The sequence below is a fragment of the Pan troglodytes genome, chromosome 13 (genome assembly GCF_028858775.2).
Source record: "Pan troglodytes isolate AG18354 chromosome 13, NHGRI_mPanTro3-v2.0_pri, whole genome shotgun sequence".
NCBI lineage: Eukaryota > Metazoa > Chordata > Mammalia > Primates > Hominidae > Pan > Pan troglodytes.
Window position 1 is genome coordinate 133,345,033 of NC_072411.2, and position 15,799 is coordinate 133,360,831.

General features: G+C 38.7%; 2 protein-coding genes across 7 annotated transcripts in view; one reads left to right on the forward strand and one right to left on the reverse strand.

Annotated features, from left to right (window-relative positions):
- The window catches only part of PSMD1 (proteasome 26S subunit, non-ATPase 1), a 115,482-nt gene that overhangs the window by 39,308 nt on the left and 60,375 nt on the right, over positions 1 to 15,799 (forward strand). The gene's annotated exons all lie outside the window — the stretch shown is intronic.
- Positions 4,444 to 15,799, reverse strand: part of HTR2B (5-hydroxytryptamine receptor 2B) — a 28,267-nt gene continuing 16,911 nt past the window's right edge. For 4 of the 5 annotated variants that reach the window (XM_001144172.6, XM_063790848.1, XM_063790849.1 and 1 more), the window contains one exon: positions 11,992 to 13,168. In XM_001144172.6, the coding sequence (XP_001144172.1) occupies positions 12,276 to 13,168 (893 nt within the window). In that variant the 3' untranslated portion in view covers positions 11,992 to 12,275. Of the gene's footprint in view, positions 4,758 to 11,815; positions 11,899 to 11,991; positions 13,169 to 15,799 lie in introns of those variants that run through there. The other variant, XR_010149913.1, reaches the window with a different exon arrangement.

The window sequence follows — 15,799 nt, forward strand, 5'->3', positions numbered from 1 at the left end:
GCTCCCCTTCTAATGCTGCTTGCCTAAGACAGAATCCCATAGCTGTAGGATATCCCTTGTCTTTTTTCCAATTTATTGGAGGAGGGGACTCAGGCAAAACCTCCATTTCCTTTTTGTTATTTTTTTCTGTTAATGGCGGGGCTGAGGCAGATGGAGTCGGTAAGGTAGGTGATGGTTCCTCTTCCCTACCCTTTTTAGGCACTTCTGTGTATAGCAGGACCAAAGCAGCCCTGACTAAGGCCCATAACATTAGAGATGTTACTGGGACCCATTGCCCTTCTGCATGATGTTGTTTAAGATTTCTCCCAACTGGTTTCCAGAGCTCTATGTCTAATGTACCTTCTTCGGGGAACCACGGGTTATGGGAAACAACTGTTACATATAAAGTTTCGGTGCCACAAAAGAAATAGCACTCGAATATAAAATTTTCTTTTTAATTCTCAGCAAGGCAAGTTACTTCTATGGAAGGGTGCGCCCTTACAGATGGAGCAGTGGTGAGCGCACACTTGGACAAGGGAGGGGAAAGGGTTCTTATCCCTGACGCACATGGCCCCTGCTGCTGTGTCATTTCCCTATTGGCTAGGGTTAGACCGCACAGGCTAAACTAATTCTGTTTGGCTAACTTAAAGAGAATGACGGGGTGAGCGCTTTGGCGGGAGTCAGGGCAGAGCAGGTAGCAGGTAATTGGAATGAGTTAGGGTGGAGCAGATGATCGGAATGAGTCAGGGTGGAGTAGGAAATCGAAAAAGGTTGCTTTATGAGGAAGTTAAGTTTAAAAGTAGAAGGCAAAGAATTGAACATACTGACATATTAATTCTTTGAAAACAAATTTAGAACTCATATCTAACAATCCCTCCCCTTGTATTTCCTTACAGCTTTCTTTTCAAACTTTTTTACAAGTCTTGGCTTAGTTGTTTTGCTTGATTTTCCAAAAGAAGAAGCTTCTCTGGATAAGATGGAGGATAGTTGAGGGAGGTTTTAGTAAGTGCTGTTTTTATGAGCCTCTGCATCAACTTACAGATGCATGGTATGACACAGCACCCAACAAGAATAATTACCTATTACGGCAGTGAGGGAAATAAGAATTGAGGCTATTATTCCTTTCCATTTACTGAACTACTTTTCTAGCCATCCCGTAAAGGGGTCATTTACCCTTGAGTTGCTGGCTAACTCATTGGATAGAGCAGTCAGACCTTGCAGTGCCTTTGTTATACTTCCATTAGGAACAGTGTTGTTTGGGATAAAGGTGCAACATTGAGTTTTAATCATGACACAAACTCCTGCTCTTTCTGCTAATAAATAAGATAGCCTAAGGCTATCTTATTTTCCCAAGCCATCTGACTAGTAGCCCCTAATTGTTCAGCTGTTCCTTTAACAGCATCTGTAGTGTTGTTAATAAATCGCTGCTGGTTGTAATAGATGTAGTTTATACAGTCTACATTTTTATTGTCACCCACCAAAATATTGACTCAAATCCTGCAGCTATTTGATTTTGGGTTTTAAATTGATCTAGTATTCCCTGTGGGACTCTAATTGTGTCTAAATAGACGTGAGAGTCGAAAGACCCATAAGGGGCTTCTCTTGCTTTACAGTGTCTTATTTTTCCTTCCTCTGGTTGATGAAATGCCAGGGTGAAAGGGATAGCCAATTGGACTAAAGCACAAGTGCCACTCCAGTTATTTGGCAGAGTGTCCAGCAAAGGTCCACCACAATACCACCACACATCTGCTTGGGGATGAACAAGGGCTGACTGATTGATAAGCTGTTGAAAATTCTTAAGCTCACTGCATCCCTTCAGGTCTCCAAGGAATGCTAAGTTTCCTCCCTGTCGTGAGAGACATGAAGTGAACTTAGTGTTGGGAGACGAAAGCTGGATGGCCCTCTGGGGCTGACCCGCAGGGTGCCGGACTACTTTCTTCTGCTAGCAAAGCAGTTGCCACTACAGATTAAATGCATTTGGGCCATCCACGGGTTACGGGGTTAAGGATTTTTGATAGGAAAGCTACAGGTTGTAAGTGGCTTCAGTGCTTTCCGGCTACACCCTTGTTTACACTGACAACAAGGTGGTATTGGAGTGTTATAGGGTCACGGAGAAGACCTTCAATTATCAATTATAGGTTTTTAATTTATCCTGGCTTTTAAAGGAATAGGGTACACTGTTTTCTCTTTACTACTTCTATCTCCCTCTCTCTTTGAGTTTCTGTTCTCTCTCTTTCTCTGTCTCTGACTCCCTCTTTGTCTCTCTGTCTCTTTCTCTCTGTCTCTCTCTCTCTGACTCCCTCTTTTTCTGTCTCTTCTTCTCTTTCTCTCTCTGCCTCTCTTTCCCCTTTCTCTTCTCTCTCTCTCTCTCTCTCCCCCCTCTCTGCTGTTCTTTCCCTGCCTCTGCCAACCACTTATGCTGCTGTTCTCCCCTCTCCTTCCCCTTCCTCTAGGGGAGGGACCAGCGGGAGTAGAGCTTCTCTTTCTTCCCCTGAAAAGAGGATGCCCAAGATGGACATTAACTCGACCCAAGTGTACAACTGAGGTCCTAAGAATTGGTCAATTTGGTCTGCCATTCCGTAAAGGTCATCCAGTAGCGGTTTAAGCGCCTTTTTAAAATTCTGGATTTCTGAACTGGTTAGGGGAGCATTTACAAAGCCAATGGCCCCCCCTTCCTTGTGGTACCTCTTTCAAAGGAAAGAAAGTCGGGGCTGATCTCTTAGGTACAGAGGGAAATGGGAAATTCTGAATATCTTTTTTACATTGTTCTACTTCACACTGGAGTCCTTTTAGAGAGGGGTATTTAGGTTGGGAGGGAACAGGCTGATGGGATGGTAATTCCTAAGAGACAGGGTTATAAGGAGGAAGGATAACGTTGAGTAGAGAGGGAATTTGGAACAGGATCTGAGGCAGCAGTGGCTGTCTGAGCGGAAAGATTGGGGACACTGAACAGTGTTAGATAGTCTAAGAGATCCCATGCGCTGGAATTTTTAGGCATGAGAGCTGGCTCCTCTGACTTTTCATTTTGAGGTACCAGATTGGGTTCTTCCCTATTTGTTTTTAAAGGAAAAAGGAGGGCAGGTCTTTGCCTCCAATAAAGGGCATAGCCTAGTTCTTCCTGAGACACTGGACTTTTACCATTAACATATCGGATTAGAAGCTGACACATTACATCCTCATTCGACCCAAACTTTGGTCAGAAGATTGAGGGTTTGAAGGTGGGTCCCTGAGTCTAAATAAAACAGCAATATTGTTATCATTTGTTGCTTTTTCCTAAGTTTAGTCCTTTCATTATCCTTCCAGTGTTTTATCATGAGACCTAGGGAGCTATCCAGGGGGATATCTTTGTTACCATCTTTATCTCCCTTGCTCCCTGTCTTGCTTGGGGTATTTCCCATCTTGATGGTTTTGGGGTATGGTTCAAGGTTCAATTTCTCTTACTGGAAATTTCTCACCTTTTGGGGTGAGGCTCAATTTCCCCACTGGAAATGTCTTGCCTTTTGGGGTGTGAGGCTCAGTTTCCCCACTGGAAATTTCTGCCTTTTCTACTACTGGAGGTTTGTGTGAGGTTCAATCCCCCAAAATGGGGATGGCTCGCCTCTTTTTAACCTCTAAGCCACCCCGACCAAGGAGTACTTCACTGCCCCCCTCCCCCTTGCGGCTTTCTTACCTTGGTCCTGACCACCAAGGAAATACTTTACTGGCTCCCACGGCTTCTCCTTCCTTGGTCTGTGCACAGAGTCATCGCTGCAGTATGTGAAGATCCTTTAAGCTAGGTTGCTGGCCAGTTTTTTATTTTTTATTTTTTTCTGCATTGCTGAGAGCTCGGTTATTCCTCACACTGGATGGGTCTTGATTTCTCACCCCTGAGGCCGCCACAAGGGGGTGGGGCAAGCCTCCTCACGAGAGAGAACCAGAGACCATCCCAGGAGGGGAATGCAATCATGGGCGAGCCCCCAAATTGTTACATATAAAGTTTCGGTGCTACAAAAGGAATAGTACTCAAATATAAAATTTTGTTTTTAATTCTCAGCAAGGCAAGTTACTTCTATAGAAGAGTGTGCCCTTACAGATGGAGCAATGGTGAACACACACTTGGACAAGGGAGGGGAAGGGGTTCTTATCCCTGACGCACATGGCCCCTGCTGCTGTGTCATTCCCCTGTTGGCGAGGGTTAGACGCACAGGCAAAACTAATTCTGATTGGCTAATTTAAAGAGAATGATGGGGTGAGTGCTTTGGCAGGAGTCAGGGCAGAGCAGGTAGCAGGTAATTGGAATGAGTTAGGATGGACCAGGTGATCAGAATGAGTTAGGGTGGAGCAGGTCATTGGAATGAGTCAGCATGGAGCAGGTAATTGGAATGAGTTAGGGTGGAGTAGGTAATCAAAAAAGGTTGCTTTATGAGGAAGTTAAGTTTAAAAGTAGAAGGCAAAGAATTGAACATACTGACACATTAATTATTTGGAAAGAAATTTAGAACTCATATCTAACACAACAGTTTGCATTAGGCCCCTTAATTGAGCCTGCAAAACCAAGGCTCCGCTAGCTTTAAGCAGCTGTTTCAATACTTTTATATACTGTTGCCATTGAGCTGATAACTGTTGTCCCATGATGAAACCTTAGCCTGAACAATTCCCTCAAACTTGGAAATCCACAGTGGGCACCAATGACTTACTGACTGCACAGTTTCTTCACCTTCATTTTCGAGGGTTCCCTCGCAATCCGTTGCATCGTTCCTCACGCGGGGACACCACCTGCCGAGTCTGTCCTGCAGATTCTGGCCAAGCAATGGATGAAAGAAGTTCTCAGAAATGGATATCCAGTGAAAGAGCAGGCTAGGGGGCTGCCGCCACTAGGGGCTGAAGAGAGTTAGCCACCCCGATAAACCAGAGATGCTTGCACTTGTTTAGCACAGATTTAATGAGAAAGGCTTGGAGCAAACACAATTTGTGGGTAATTAACATTGTTGACCCCCAAGTAGAGAGCAGTCCTGCACAGGAGTGATCAAAGGTTAGTTTCTGGAGACAGGAATAAACAAATTTATCTAGATAAGTTCCTTTACATTCCCTTGTTATCTAACCCTTGCTCTTAAGAGAATTTAACTGCCTTTAGCTAAATCCTCTTTTGAAGCTTTTGCAAAACCTCCCAGCCTTCCAGAAAGGTTTGCATCTTTCCCTATAATTTTTATAACTTTTCCCACCACCCTGACCGGTCTCCTACAATCACTTCCAAGATTAGGCTGTAGAAAAAAATTAATGAAAAGAAACATAGTTGAAATTACAACAAAGAATTGGGAATATTTAGTAAAGTTAGTTGATAGAGTAGCAGCAGAGTTAGAGAGGATTGACTACACTTTTGAAAGAAATTCTGTTGTGGGTAGAATAGCATCAAACAGCATCTTATGCTACAGAGAAATCTTTTGTGAAAGGAAAAGCTAATGTGGCAGACTTCATTGTCTTTTTTAAATAAATTGCCACACTCACCCCAGCTTTCAGCAACCACCACCCTGACCAGTCAGAAGCCACCAACGTCAGGAGAAGACATTCTACCAGCATAAAGATGAATATGCACTGAGGGCTCAGATGGTCGGTGGCACTTTTTAGCTATAAAGGTTGTTGGGTTGTTTGTTTTTTAAATACAGAGGGTCTTGCTCTGCTGCCCAGGCTGGAGTGCAGTGGTGTGATCATTGCTCAGAGGCAAACCTGAGCTTATGGAGCTTGGGTTGAGGCAAAACTGTAGAATAGCAGAGACTACAGGCACTCACCACCATCCCTGGCTAATTTTGGTTTGTTTGTTTTGTGAAGACAGTGTCTCACTGTGTTGCCCAGGCTCATCTTGACCTCTGGCCTTAGGAGATCCTCCTGTTTCCACCTCCCAAAGTGCTGGGATTACAGGCATGAGCCACCCATTGGGTCTGGCTATGTTTTTTAACTGAGGTATATACATTTTTTTGGACATACTGATGTTGCACACTTAATAGGCTATAGTATAGTGTAAACATAACTTTTATATGCCCTGGGAAACCAAAAAGTTCGTGTGACTCACTTTACTGCTATACTCTCTTTATTGTAGTAGTCTAGAACCAAACCCACAATACCTTGAGGTATTTTATTAAAGAATAAAGTTAAAATACAGTTGACCCTTGAACAATACGGGAGTTAGCATCACTGACCCCACAACTCTTACACTGTCGAAAATTCATGTATAACTTTTGACTCCCCCAAAACTTAGCTACTCATAGCCTATTATTGATCAGAAGCCTTATGGATAACATACATAGTCAATTAACATATAATTTTTATGTTATATGTATTATATACTGTATTCTTACAGTAAGGTAAGCTAGAGAAAAGAAAATGTTATTAAGAAAATCGTAAGGAAGAGAAAACACTCGTCTTCACTATTAAGTGCAAGCGGATCATCAGAAAGGTCTTTACCCCGTTGTCTTCACATTGGGTTGGTGGAGGAGGAAGAGGAGAGGTTGGTCTTGCTGTCTCAGTGGTGGAAGAGGTGGAGGAGGTAGAAGGGGAGGCAGAAGAAGTAGGTACACTCAGTGTAACTTTTAGTGAAAAAAAAAATTGCATATTAGTGGGCCCACACAGTTCAAGCCCATATTGTTCAAGGCTCACTGTTATATGGATACTGCCTGTTATAGCTTACTTGTTATATTTGTTATATTTGTTATAGCTTATTTGTTATATTTGTTATAGCTTATTTGTTATGAAATTACACAGTAAGTTGCTAAAGTGCATGTTAGATGAGTCATACCTCTTATGTCCTTTTAAACTTTAGAAGAGATTTTCTACCCCAGGTTCCCTGGGAGTGAATCTTTGTTATAAAAATTGTATGCAAATCCAACACATAATTTCTTGAACATCCATTATGAACTAGGTACAGAGTCTTCTCCATAATATCCCAGATAGGAAGTCATCCATCTACAAACTGTAAAATATTTTTTTCCTATCGTGGATGGAAATGTTGAATAAAACAACAAAACACAGACCCATATAGCATGGTATTTCTTCTTACACCAGTTTTCTTGAATATGATTGTTAATCAAATACTGGTCTTCACTGTGTTATCCTCTAACTCTCATTTTGCCAACTTTTTCATAAAGACTCTAGACAATTTTCACAAAATCCTTATGACATAATATTTACCCAAGTCTACTAGTCTGGCACCTCTAAACGGGTTATGTGACTTATTGGGCCTGATTGTTTCTTAAGTTACACTTTTCATAGAAGTGTCCAGTGTTCTTCGAGGCCTCTTCTGAGATCTGGCAAAACCTATGTGTATTAAGCTATTCTGCATTTTGTCAAAAGATCTGCCACAGACTCCACACTTTGAACTTCTTGAACCTATCTCTTCTTTTCTCTTTTAAAATATTGGAATACTTCATCGTTTACATTCTTTTTGTACTTTGCAGTTTTCTGTTTTTCTTCCAAAATTTGGTTTCATAATTACATACACAAATTTCTTCTATTTCTAGGAGGTGATTCATTTAGCTTTGTGACTGGAACTCATCTAAGGCAACTAGACTCTTTATCTGTTTTGTGTTTGATAGTCTTTCTGTCTAAAAATTATTCTCCTTGAGAGAAAAGATGGAAGCAAAATAAAATTTAATTACTTCTATTTCCTTCCTGTTGTCTTAGCATATCATGTAGCCAAGCTGTGACCCTAACCTTTCCCTATTCTTGCTGTAGAGATTAGACACAATTAAAAAATGAGAAAATGGTCTGTCATGGCCATCCAGAGTGGGTTCTTTGTGTGAATTATCAGAGAACTAGATAATTTCAGTATGGAAAGTATATTCTTCCAGGTATACCCTTAGTATCTCTTGGGTTGTGTAAAGCATCCTACTCATGTTTGACTCTTAGATTGTTTTGTTTCCTGTCAGTTGTTAATGTTTTGTATTGTCAGTGACTTTATATTTTATAACAATATAAATCAGTGGCTTGGTGTTTATATTCTGCCACATAGGAAGTTGACGGTCATATAAAACTGTTTTTCTTCCATTTTTAACCTGATGGTGCTTTGCTCTCTAGTTAACAAAATTCATGCCTGCCCTTTTGTTTCCTGTAGCTAACACAGGTTAAGTTCCCAGTTTCAGCAGCAGATGTCTCCCGTGAGCTGCTTAGGTTTTGCTGAGTTTTTTACTACATAGGATAGTCAAATAAGTTATTTGTGTGCTTGCTACTTTTAAGGGACCATTCTTGGTTCTCTTTTCATAAAACGAATCTTTAAGAAGTGGGAACTGGAAAAATTTTGTCTAAAATTTATTTTATAAATGAAAATTAAATATAATTGACCTGTTTAAAGAGCTGGAGTTAAAAATCCTCTCTATGTTCTCTAAGTTTTAGTTTACTGCCATTTCCCTAGAGTGAGAATTTTTTAAAGTAGAAGAAACCAGTATTCACATTTTTTTTAAAGATAAGGAAATTGAATTCCAAAATGTTTAACAAATTTCCCCACTGTCATAAAGCTAAATACTGAGATTCTAAACAGGCTTCATGATAGACCAGTGCTTTCTCCACCTTGCTTTCAGTCAGAGCACCATCTTTTTGAGCGGCTGTGATAAAACAGCTTTATTCTCAATTTTCCTTATTAACTTTAATATTTGAGAAGTGTCTGTCCTATCTCCTAAGACTGGTACATGTTTTCTGAAGTGACATCATTTACTGTCTTAGCATGCTCTCCATCTTTTTTTCCCCCCTTTAGATTTCCCTTTTAAAATGAATTTGTGGACATTTGGTCTTATACCATGTTTTAAGAGTTTATTTCTTCATAATTTTTAAAAACTTCTTTTTAAGTATACTTATTGGATATGAATACTAAAAACATGTTAGTAAACACATATTTGTACTTCAACAACTAAGATAAAATTGTCTTCGTGTAAAATTCTTATGTATATTATCTCCTTTATTCTTAGGATAGTCCAGGGTGTTACAGTATTTTATTTCTTCCTTCTGATATTTGTAGATTGTTATTTGTTCATAATGCTTGTAATAAAAGTAAAAAATTAATTTGATAACTATTCTTGCTTAATTGAAATGAACATAGTACATTAATTTTTTATCTAAATAAATGTTCTCTAGTGGAACATCTAATAAATAAGTGATTGTTGGGCCCATTGTTAGTACTTTCGAAGGCAGATTTTATTATTATAACAACTTATGCAGTACTGTTCATGTCATTGACTTCTGAAAACTCATTTGGAAGTGAGTAGAATCTGAATTATTTTAACTTGACACTGGAAAGGAAAATGAAGAAAGTCAAAAGAATTGGTCCTTGTATATCTGTTGAAATTAAGTTTCTATAATGAACAAATTGATAATCTGATATGGACATTTCTTAAAATCAGACAGTCTTGGTGGTCCCTTGCAGGGTGCTATGACTTAGGCTGTTATAATATGGCATTAAATGTTTCTCAGTGTATAAATTCATAAGCTTTTAGATACGGATCTTGCAAGATGAACAACAGATTCTTTGTGCAACTGTTTTTTAGACCACACAAAGTGATTCCTTGAATATAAAAATGTTACATCATCATTGATCCTTATAATTTGAAGAAACCCTCATAGTGAACCAGTTACCACTAAATTCATGATCATCTTTACAACATCTCCATTCACAATTCTATATCAATTTGATACACATTCTCTGTATACTGTTCTCTGTTTTTGCCCCAGTATCTTTGTGTTTCTGTCTGGGTGCTGTGACTTTTCCTTACTTTTTGTCATTTTCATTTTTTTCTACATCTTTGTTTTCTTCTCTCCATTAATTGGCAGTACCATGGAATAAAAAGCTTTTTTTTTTTTCAAAATTATTCTAAATAGTTATAATCTGTTCCTTTTCTTCTAAGATAAGACTATTAACTGGAGTTCTTTTGTTACATAAGGGTGTTTAACTGCTGAGATTTGCTTTCAAATTATACATCTCTTTAAAGTATTCATAAAATGGAAATACCAGTTCTGCATCAAAGTGGTAAGAGTTTGTGGCTTTGTTGTACTTTTCAGAAATAGTCAATAGTGGAGTTATGTTTCACTTTCTAGAATATTCTGGAAATAGTAGAAAGGTCTCTCATTAACTATAGAAAGATCTCTGGGTTAATTGTAAGCAAGAGCTAGACATGGTGACTCACACCTGTAATCCCAGCACTTTGGGAGGCCAAGGCAGGCAGATAGCTTGGGGCCAGGAGTGGAGACCAGGCTGACCAACACAGCGAAACCCCGTCTGTACTAAAAATACAAAAGTTAGCCAGGTGTGGGGGCAGGCACCTGTAATGCCAGCTACTCAGGAGGCTGAGGCACGAGAATCACTTGAAGTCAGGAGGCGGAGGTTGCAGTGAGCCAAGATTGCGCCACTGCACTCCAGCCTGGGTAACAGAGTGAGAATCTGTCTCAAAAAAAGAAAAAAAAAATTGTAAGCAAGGAAATTTTTCTTAAGGGTTTGACATGAAACAGTTTATAGGTGTTGTGGCTAATTCTGTAGGTGTGCGTATATTTAAGCACACAAATTTGGAGGCAGTACAAAGCATGTGAGAAGATAGTTCTTTTGATCTAGATTGTTATCTATGGGTAGAGTTTTGGCAATGTGATTGCCTGCCAACTCTGGTGTATAGATTTCCTGAAACAATTATGTATGCCTTCAGATGCATAAAATACAGAATTTGGAATACTGTCATAGTGATAACTGAAAACTTAATCTCAACATACCTTGGCAAGAATATAAATCTTAACATATGACAAATCCATCATATTAGAGACCAGAACCAAAAACCAAAATAGAGAATGTTTTTTTTTAAGGAATGTAAATTATTTTGCCTCTTATGTGAGATAACCATCCCTAATGCTGCTGAAAAATCTTAGACTAGTAGTAGGGAAACATACCTAAAGCTTTGATGATTTAGGAATTAAATGTGTATGATATGCTCTTCCCAGCAGATTATGTATAGCCAGTAAGGAATCATAACAGATTAGGATTTATGTATTAGAGCCGCATTCTAGCAAAGGATTCTGCCACTGTGAAAATATATGCCTTGTTCACTTATACACTGAGATTCTCCATAGCCAATACATTTCTTGAGGCAATTATCCTAAACTGAGTTGCCTGCAGAAGGACAGCAATAGAGTCATAGGTCGAGGGACAAATATGGGTGAACCTGAAAAGGAAAAGCTAAGGTATGAGTTGTCTTCACTGCAGACCCCCTTAGTCTAAATTTGCACTTATAACAGGAGCATTAAAATATATATCAAAAGTAGATTGAATTGTCTACCATTTACTTAGTGCCTTCTATGTACTCATCCTCATAAGAATTGTATAAAATGCAGATGAGAATACTGGGGCTTGAAGAAATTAAGTATTTCTCCTAAATTTAATCAGCTGTCTGGTAAGTGGCACAGGTTGGACTCATTCTGAGATCTAACAGTGCAAAATAATATACTGAAAGGATGAATAAAAAATTTTGTGCTGGAAGTTCACTTGAGTCACTGGACAAGCATAGATAGGCAGGCATGATCTCACTTAAAGTTTGTATCCCTGATTAAGATCCCATGCTTGTGCACGTTAATTAATATCTCTAAGAAACCTAATGTGGTTCAGGTACCCAAGAGCGATTTTATTTGCTTTTTCCTCCTTCTCCAATAGACCTACCTGTGCTGAGTAGAAGCTCAATATCAGTCATTTAACAAACAGGTCTAGTTCCAAGTTCTTGTTATTTTGTGTGATATCCAGCTACTATCCTCCCTATCCCTTCCACCAAAACAGTTTCCTGATCAAAGGAAAATTATGACTGCATTCAACTAAACCAGACTATAAATGGCAATCTTAACTCACCTCCAGATGTGATCACTGTTTTGTGCACTTATTTTTAGCTCTGTGTTCCTTTTGTTCTGTATCATGCCTTATGCTTTTAAGACCTGGAAGGCAAGGCTAATGTTTGTTTTATTTCATTCTTAGCACAACTTTGCATATAATTAGAAACCAAATAAATTTTATGATGACAATGGTTCTTTTTAAAGCCTGAAATTTATTGATTTGACTTTATTTCATTCGAATACCTTAAAATTTAACCAGAGTGCTGGATTGTTTTCATTTGTAGCTATATAAAATTATTTTCCTCATGGAATAATCTTGTCCAAATTAGGAAAATTAGATATTCTTAATACTTACTTCTTAGGTTAAAGAGATGATTTGATATATGACATAAAATTCTTTATATAATATATTCTTGGCACATTTACATCTCATTCATCATCTTACTCATCATTATGTTTGATGACAACTGCCAGTTCTGCTATACATAACTAACTTGCTCTTCAGTTTTGTCACCTTCATTTTCAGTGAGGAGAAGTGTATCTAGTAGAATGATTGATGAAGACTGAATGGTTGAACTTCGGAGCCTCATTGGACTCTGGTACATGGCAGGATTAATCCCATTTCGAATTCCATGTTTCTTGAAAAACTTAGAGTTCTCTGCCATTGGATTCCGGAAGTAGATCTTACTGGAGCGTTTTCTGAGAGTTTTTACTGACTTTGTGGCCCGGTAATTGCAGGTGATATATCGGCCAAATGCATCCCGAAATGTCTTATTGAAGAGGGTGTAGACCAAAGGATTCACTCCTGAGGAAACATAGCCTATCCACACAAATATCTCCAGGAGCATTTGGAGAGTAGTTTGGTTACAGGAATCACATAAAACTAAAGTTATATTTGTAATAAAGAAGGGACACCACATAAGCAAAAAGAGGAAAAACACAATCCCTAGGACCTTTGAGGCTCTCTGTTCATTGGAAATGGTCTGCACTGACTTTTTCCCAATTGTGGATGTTCTTCGCATAAGTGTTTCATCACCTGAGTTGGGCAGAACCTTGTCCTTTCGAGAACCATCCAGCATTGCCACCTTTTCCGGTGACGAGCAAGGTGTTTCATCCCTTTGGAAAACTGTAGACACAGTCAACCATGTTAGGCGTTGAGGTGGCTTGTTTTTGACTAAGTAAGCTTTCTTCTGTAAAGCGTGGATAGTGAGAAAGTAGGTGACAATCATAATTGCAAGAGGTGTGAAGAAGGCAGCCAGTGAGCCAAAGAGCATGAAATTGCCAAAACGTTCCTTTGTCAGCACACAAGTGATATTGTTTGGGTTGTCCACATCAGTCTCTATCCCTTTAATAGGGACTGGAATGGCAATGCCTAAGGAAGAGGAAAACAAGATAAATTGAGTCATTTTATGACCTGTAACTCTTCGATTAGATCCTTTTGGATTGTATCCTTATAACTTTATGCTTGTTGGTGCATTATAATTCCTGGGACCCACAATGCAGGATTTGTCAAAGCATTCATCGGTGAAGATTTGACAAACAGAACCTAAGTGAGCAAATCTGTTTTTAAACAGAGATTGGTTAGTAATTTCAGATTTATAATGAAAGCTCCCCTAAAGCTATAGTATATCCATGATACAGTGGAGAATGTCTTCATTTATTCTACATTTCTCATAATCTATTTTTGTTTTTTAAGCTATCTCAGATTAAGGAAGAGAAATTCAGAAGAGAACCTGCTTTTTTCTTATTATCCAGTGTAGTTGATCTAGAGGCACTCCAGAGTACATTTATTCAATATCTTTACTCAGTTTTGTCTTTGAGGTTACAGTTTCATTTAACAGTTTTTCCTTTTGATATGTGTGAATGTCTTTTAATCCTTTCCATCTAACTTCTTAGGGAAAACTAAAGTTCATTAAAAAGTGCTACTTAAAATTTGAGTGTGTGTGAATCATGATGTTGAAAGATTATGAGTTCTTAATCTTTCTTCTTCTGTAGAAGCCTGGGCACAGTGGCGCTCACGCCTGTAATTCCAGCACTTTGGGAGGCCAAGTGGGGGTGGATTACTTGAGGTCAGGAGTTTGAGACCAACCTGGCCAACATGGCGAAATCCCATCTCTACTAAAAGTATGAAAATTAGCCAGGCATGGTGGCACATGCCTGTACTCCCAGCTACTCAGGAGGCTAAAGTGGGAGAATCACTTGAACCCAGGAGGCCAAGGTTGCAGTGAGCCGAGATCACACCACTGCCCTCCACGCTCAGCAACAAAGTAAGACTCTGTCTCAAAAAAAAAAAAAGTTCTTTTATGACCTGGGAAGAAATATACCTCATGTTAGTTTTCTGATCTTTAAATACCATGAAGTATTTCAATATGATGTTTCTTAGTGAAGTAGCTTATTAGAAAGACAAATAATACAGGGGTTAACCTGAATCTTTTTCCTTTGAAACAGCAGATATTTTTTAAATGTCTGAATTAATTGATCTTTAGAAACCTCTGGAATCCTTGTGTTGTTTTGTGAATCCAAGAGCACCCCTCATCTACACAACCTTTTTATGGTAGCTAAAGAGTCATTGACAAGAATATGTTCCTCAAACCCTTTCTAACAGAGGTCATTACTTTCTCTACTTTTCCTCATGTACACCACCAGAAAGAGGATTCTGTATACTTGTTCTACACCAGGGGTCATTATACTACAGTTTGAGGACCATTGGCCCACATTCTATTTTTGTAAAAGTTTTATTGGCATACTGCCACTCCCATTTGTTAATAACGTATTGTCTGTGGCTGCTTTTGTTCTACTGCAGCAGAATGGAGGAGCTGTGACAGAAACCATATATGCCCTGCAAGCCCAAAATATTTGCTGTCTTACCCTTTATAGAAAAAGTTTGCTGACCCCTGCTTTACCCTGTTACTTTCAGATCACCATTCCACTGTTTATTTCTCCCCCAAAACACTTGCCTTTTGAAGTTCATTTTATCTACTTAATACTTTCTTCTCCATCTTGCTTTTCTGTTAACCTCCATGACATTTGTTCATCTTCATCAATGGCTTCAGTACCTGCTATAGTCTTCTCTCCACTGTTCCAGTGCCAGCATTTTCCACAACTTCATCCCATTCGTGACCCTTCTAAGAACTTAATTTTATATTTCTTGAATTCTTTGACTCTAATTATTATTATTTGCACTAAAGCCATCTACAAGTCTACTTAGAACAATCCCTAAGATTATGAACTCTAATACTTCCCTTCCTTGTCCTGCTACCCCTCACTCCTAGAGAACTTCTGTTTCCTGTTATTTTTATCTCTAGTTCATTCATTCATCTCAGTTTTCACATTCTATTAACTCATTCTACTAATGAGACTTCATTCGTCTCAGTTTTTACATTCTGTTAATATCAGGACTCACACTACTTTCCTATCCAGCTTGTTGGTCAATAACTGTAAAAGTTTTCACTGGTACTTTTTATGCCCTTACCCTGTTATATTATTATACTTTCTGTTGCCAGGTATTACCTAGAATAACTGTAAGTCCAAAAGAAGAGAGTGAGCTCTCTTCAGCATTTTGTAGAATTTCAAAACTGAGCTTATTGTCATCTGCATTTTCATTTTTTCAAAGTTATTAATTTGTGATCGGTTCTACAAGACAAAGTGCAATGAGGTGAAAGAGCATTGATCTTGGCCTTGGTGCTGAAAAGCTGTAAGAGTTCTTAAGCCAACTGATTAAAACCTCTAGGTTTCTTTTTTCTTACCTATAAAAGGAAGAAGTGGATTTCTAAATCTATATATCATGAGTCTTCCTTTTAATCTTTTTTCTCCTGCATCACTCATCACTTTGTGTTAGTGTAATTTGTTTATATGTCCGCCTTTCTTGAGTGCAAAGATTCTTTTTCTTGATCATCTGTGTATTCTTAGTACCTAGCACATTATAAACACTCAATAAAAATGTGGTCAATTTATAAATTGATGGTATCCAGCCTTAATCTAGATGCCATTTATACCAGCAGGC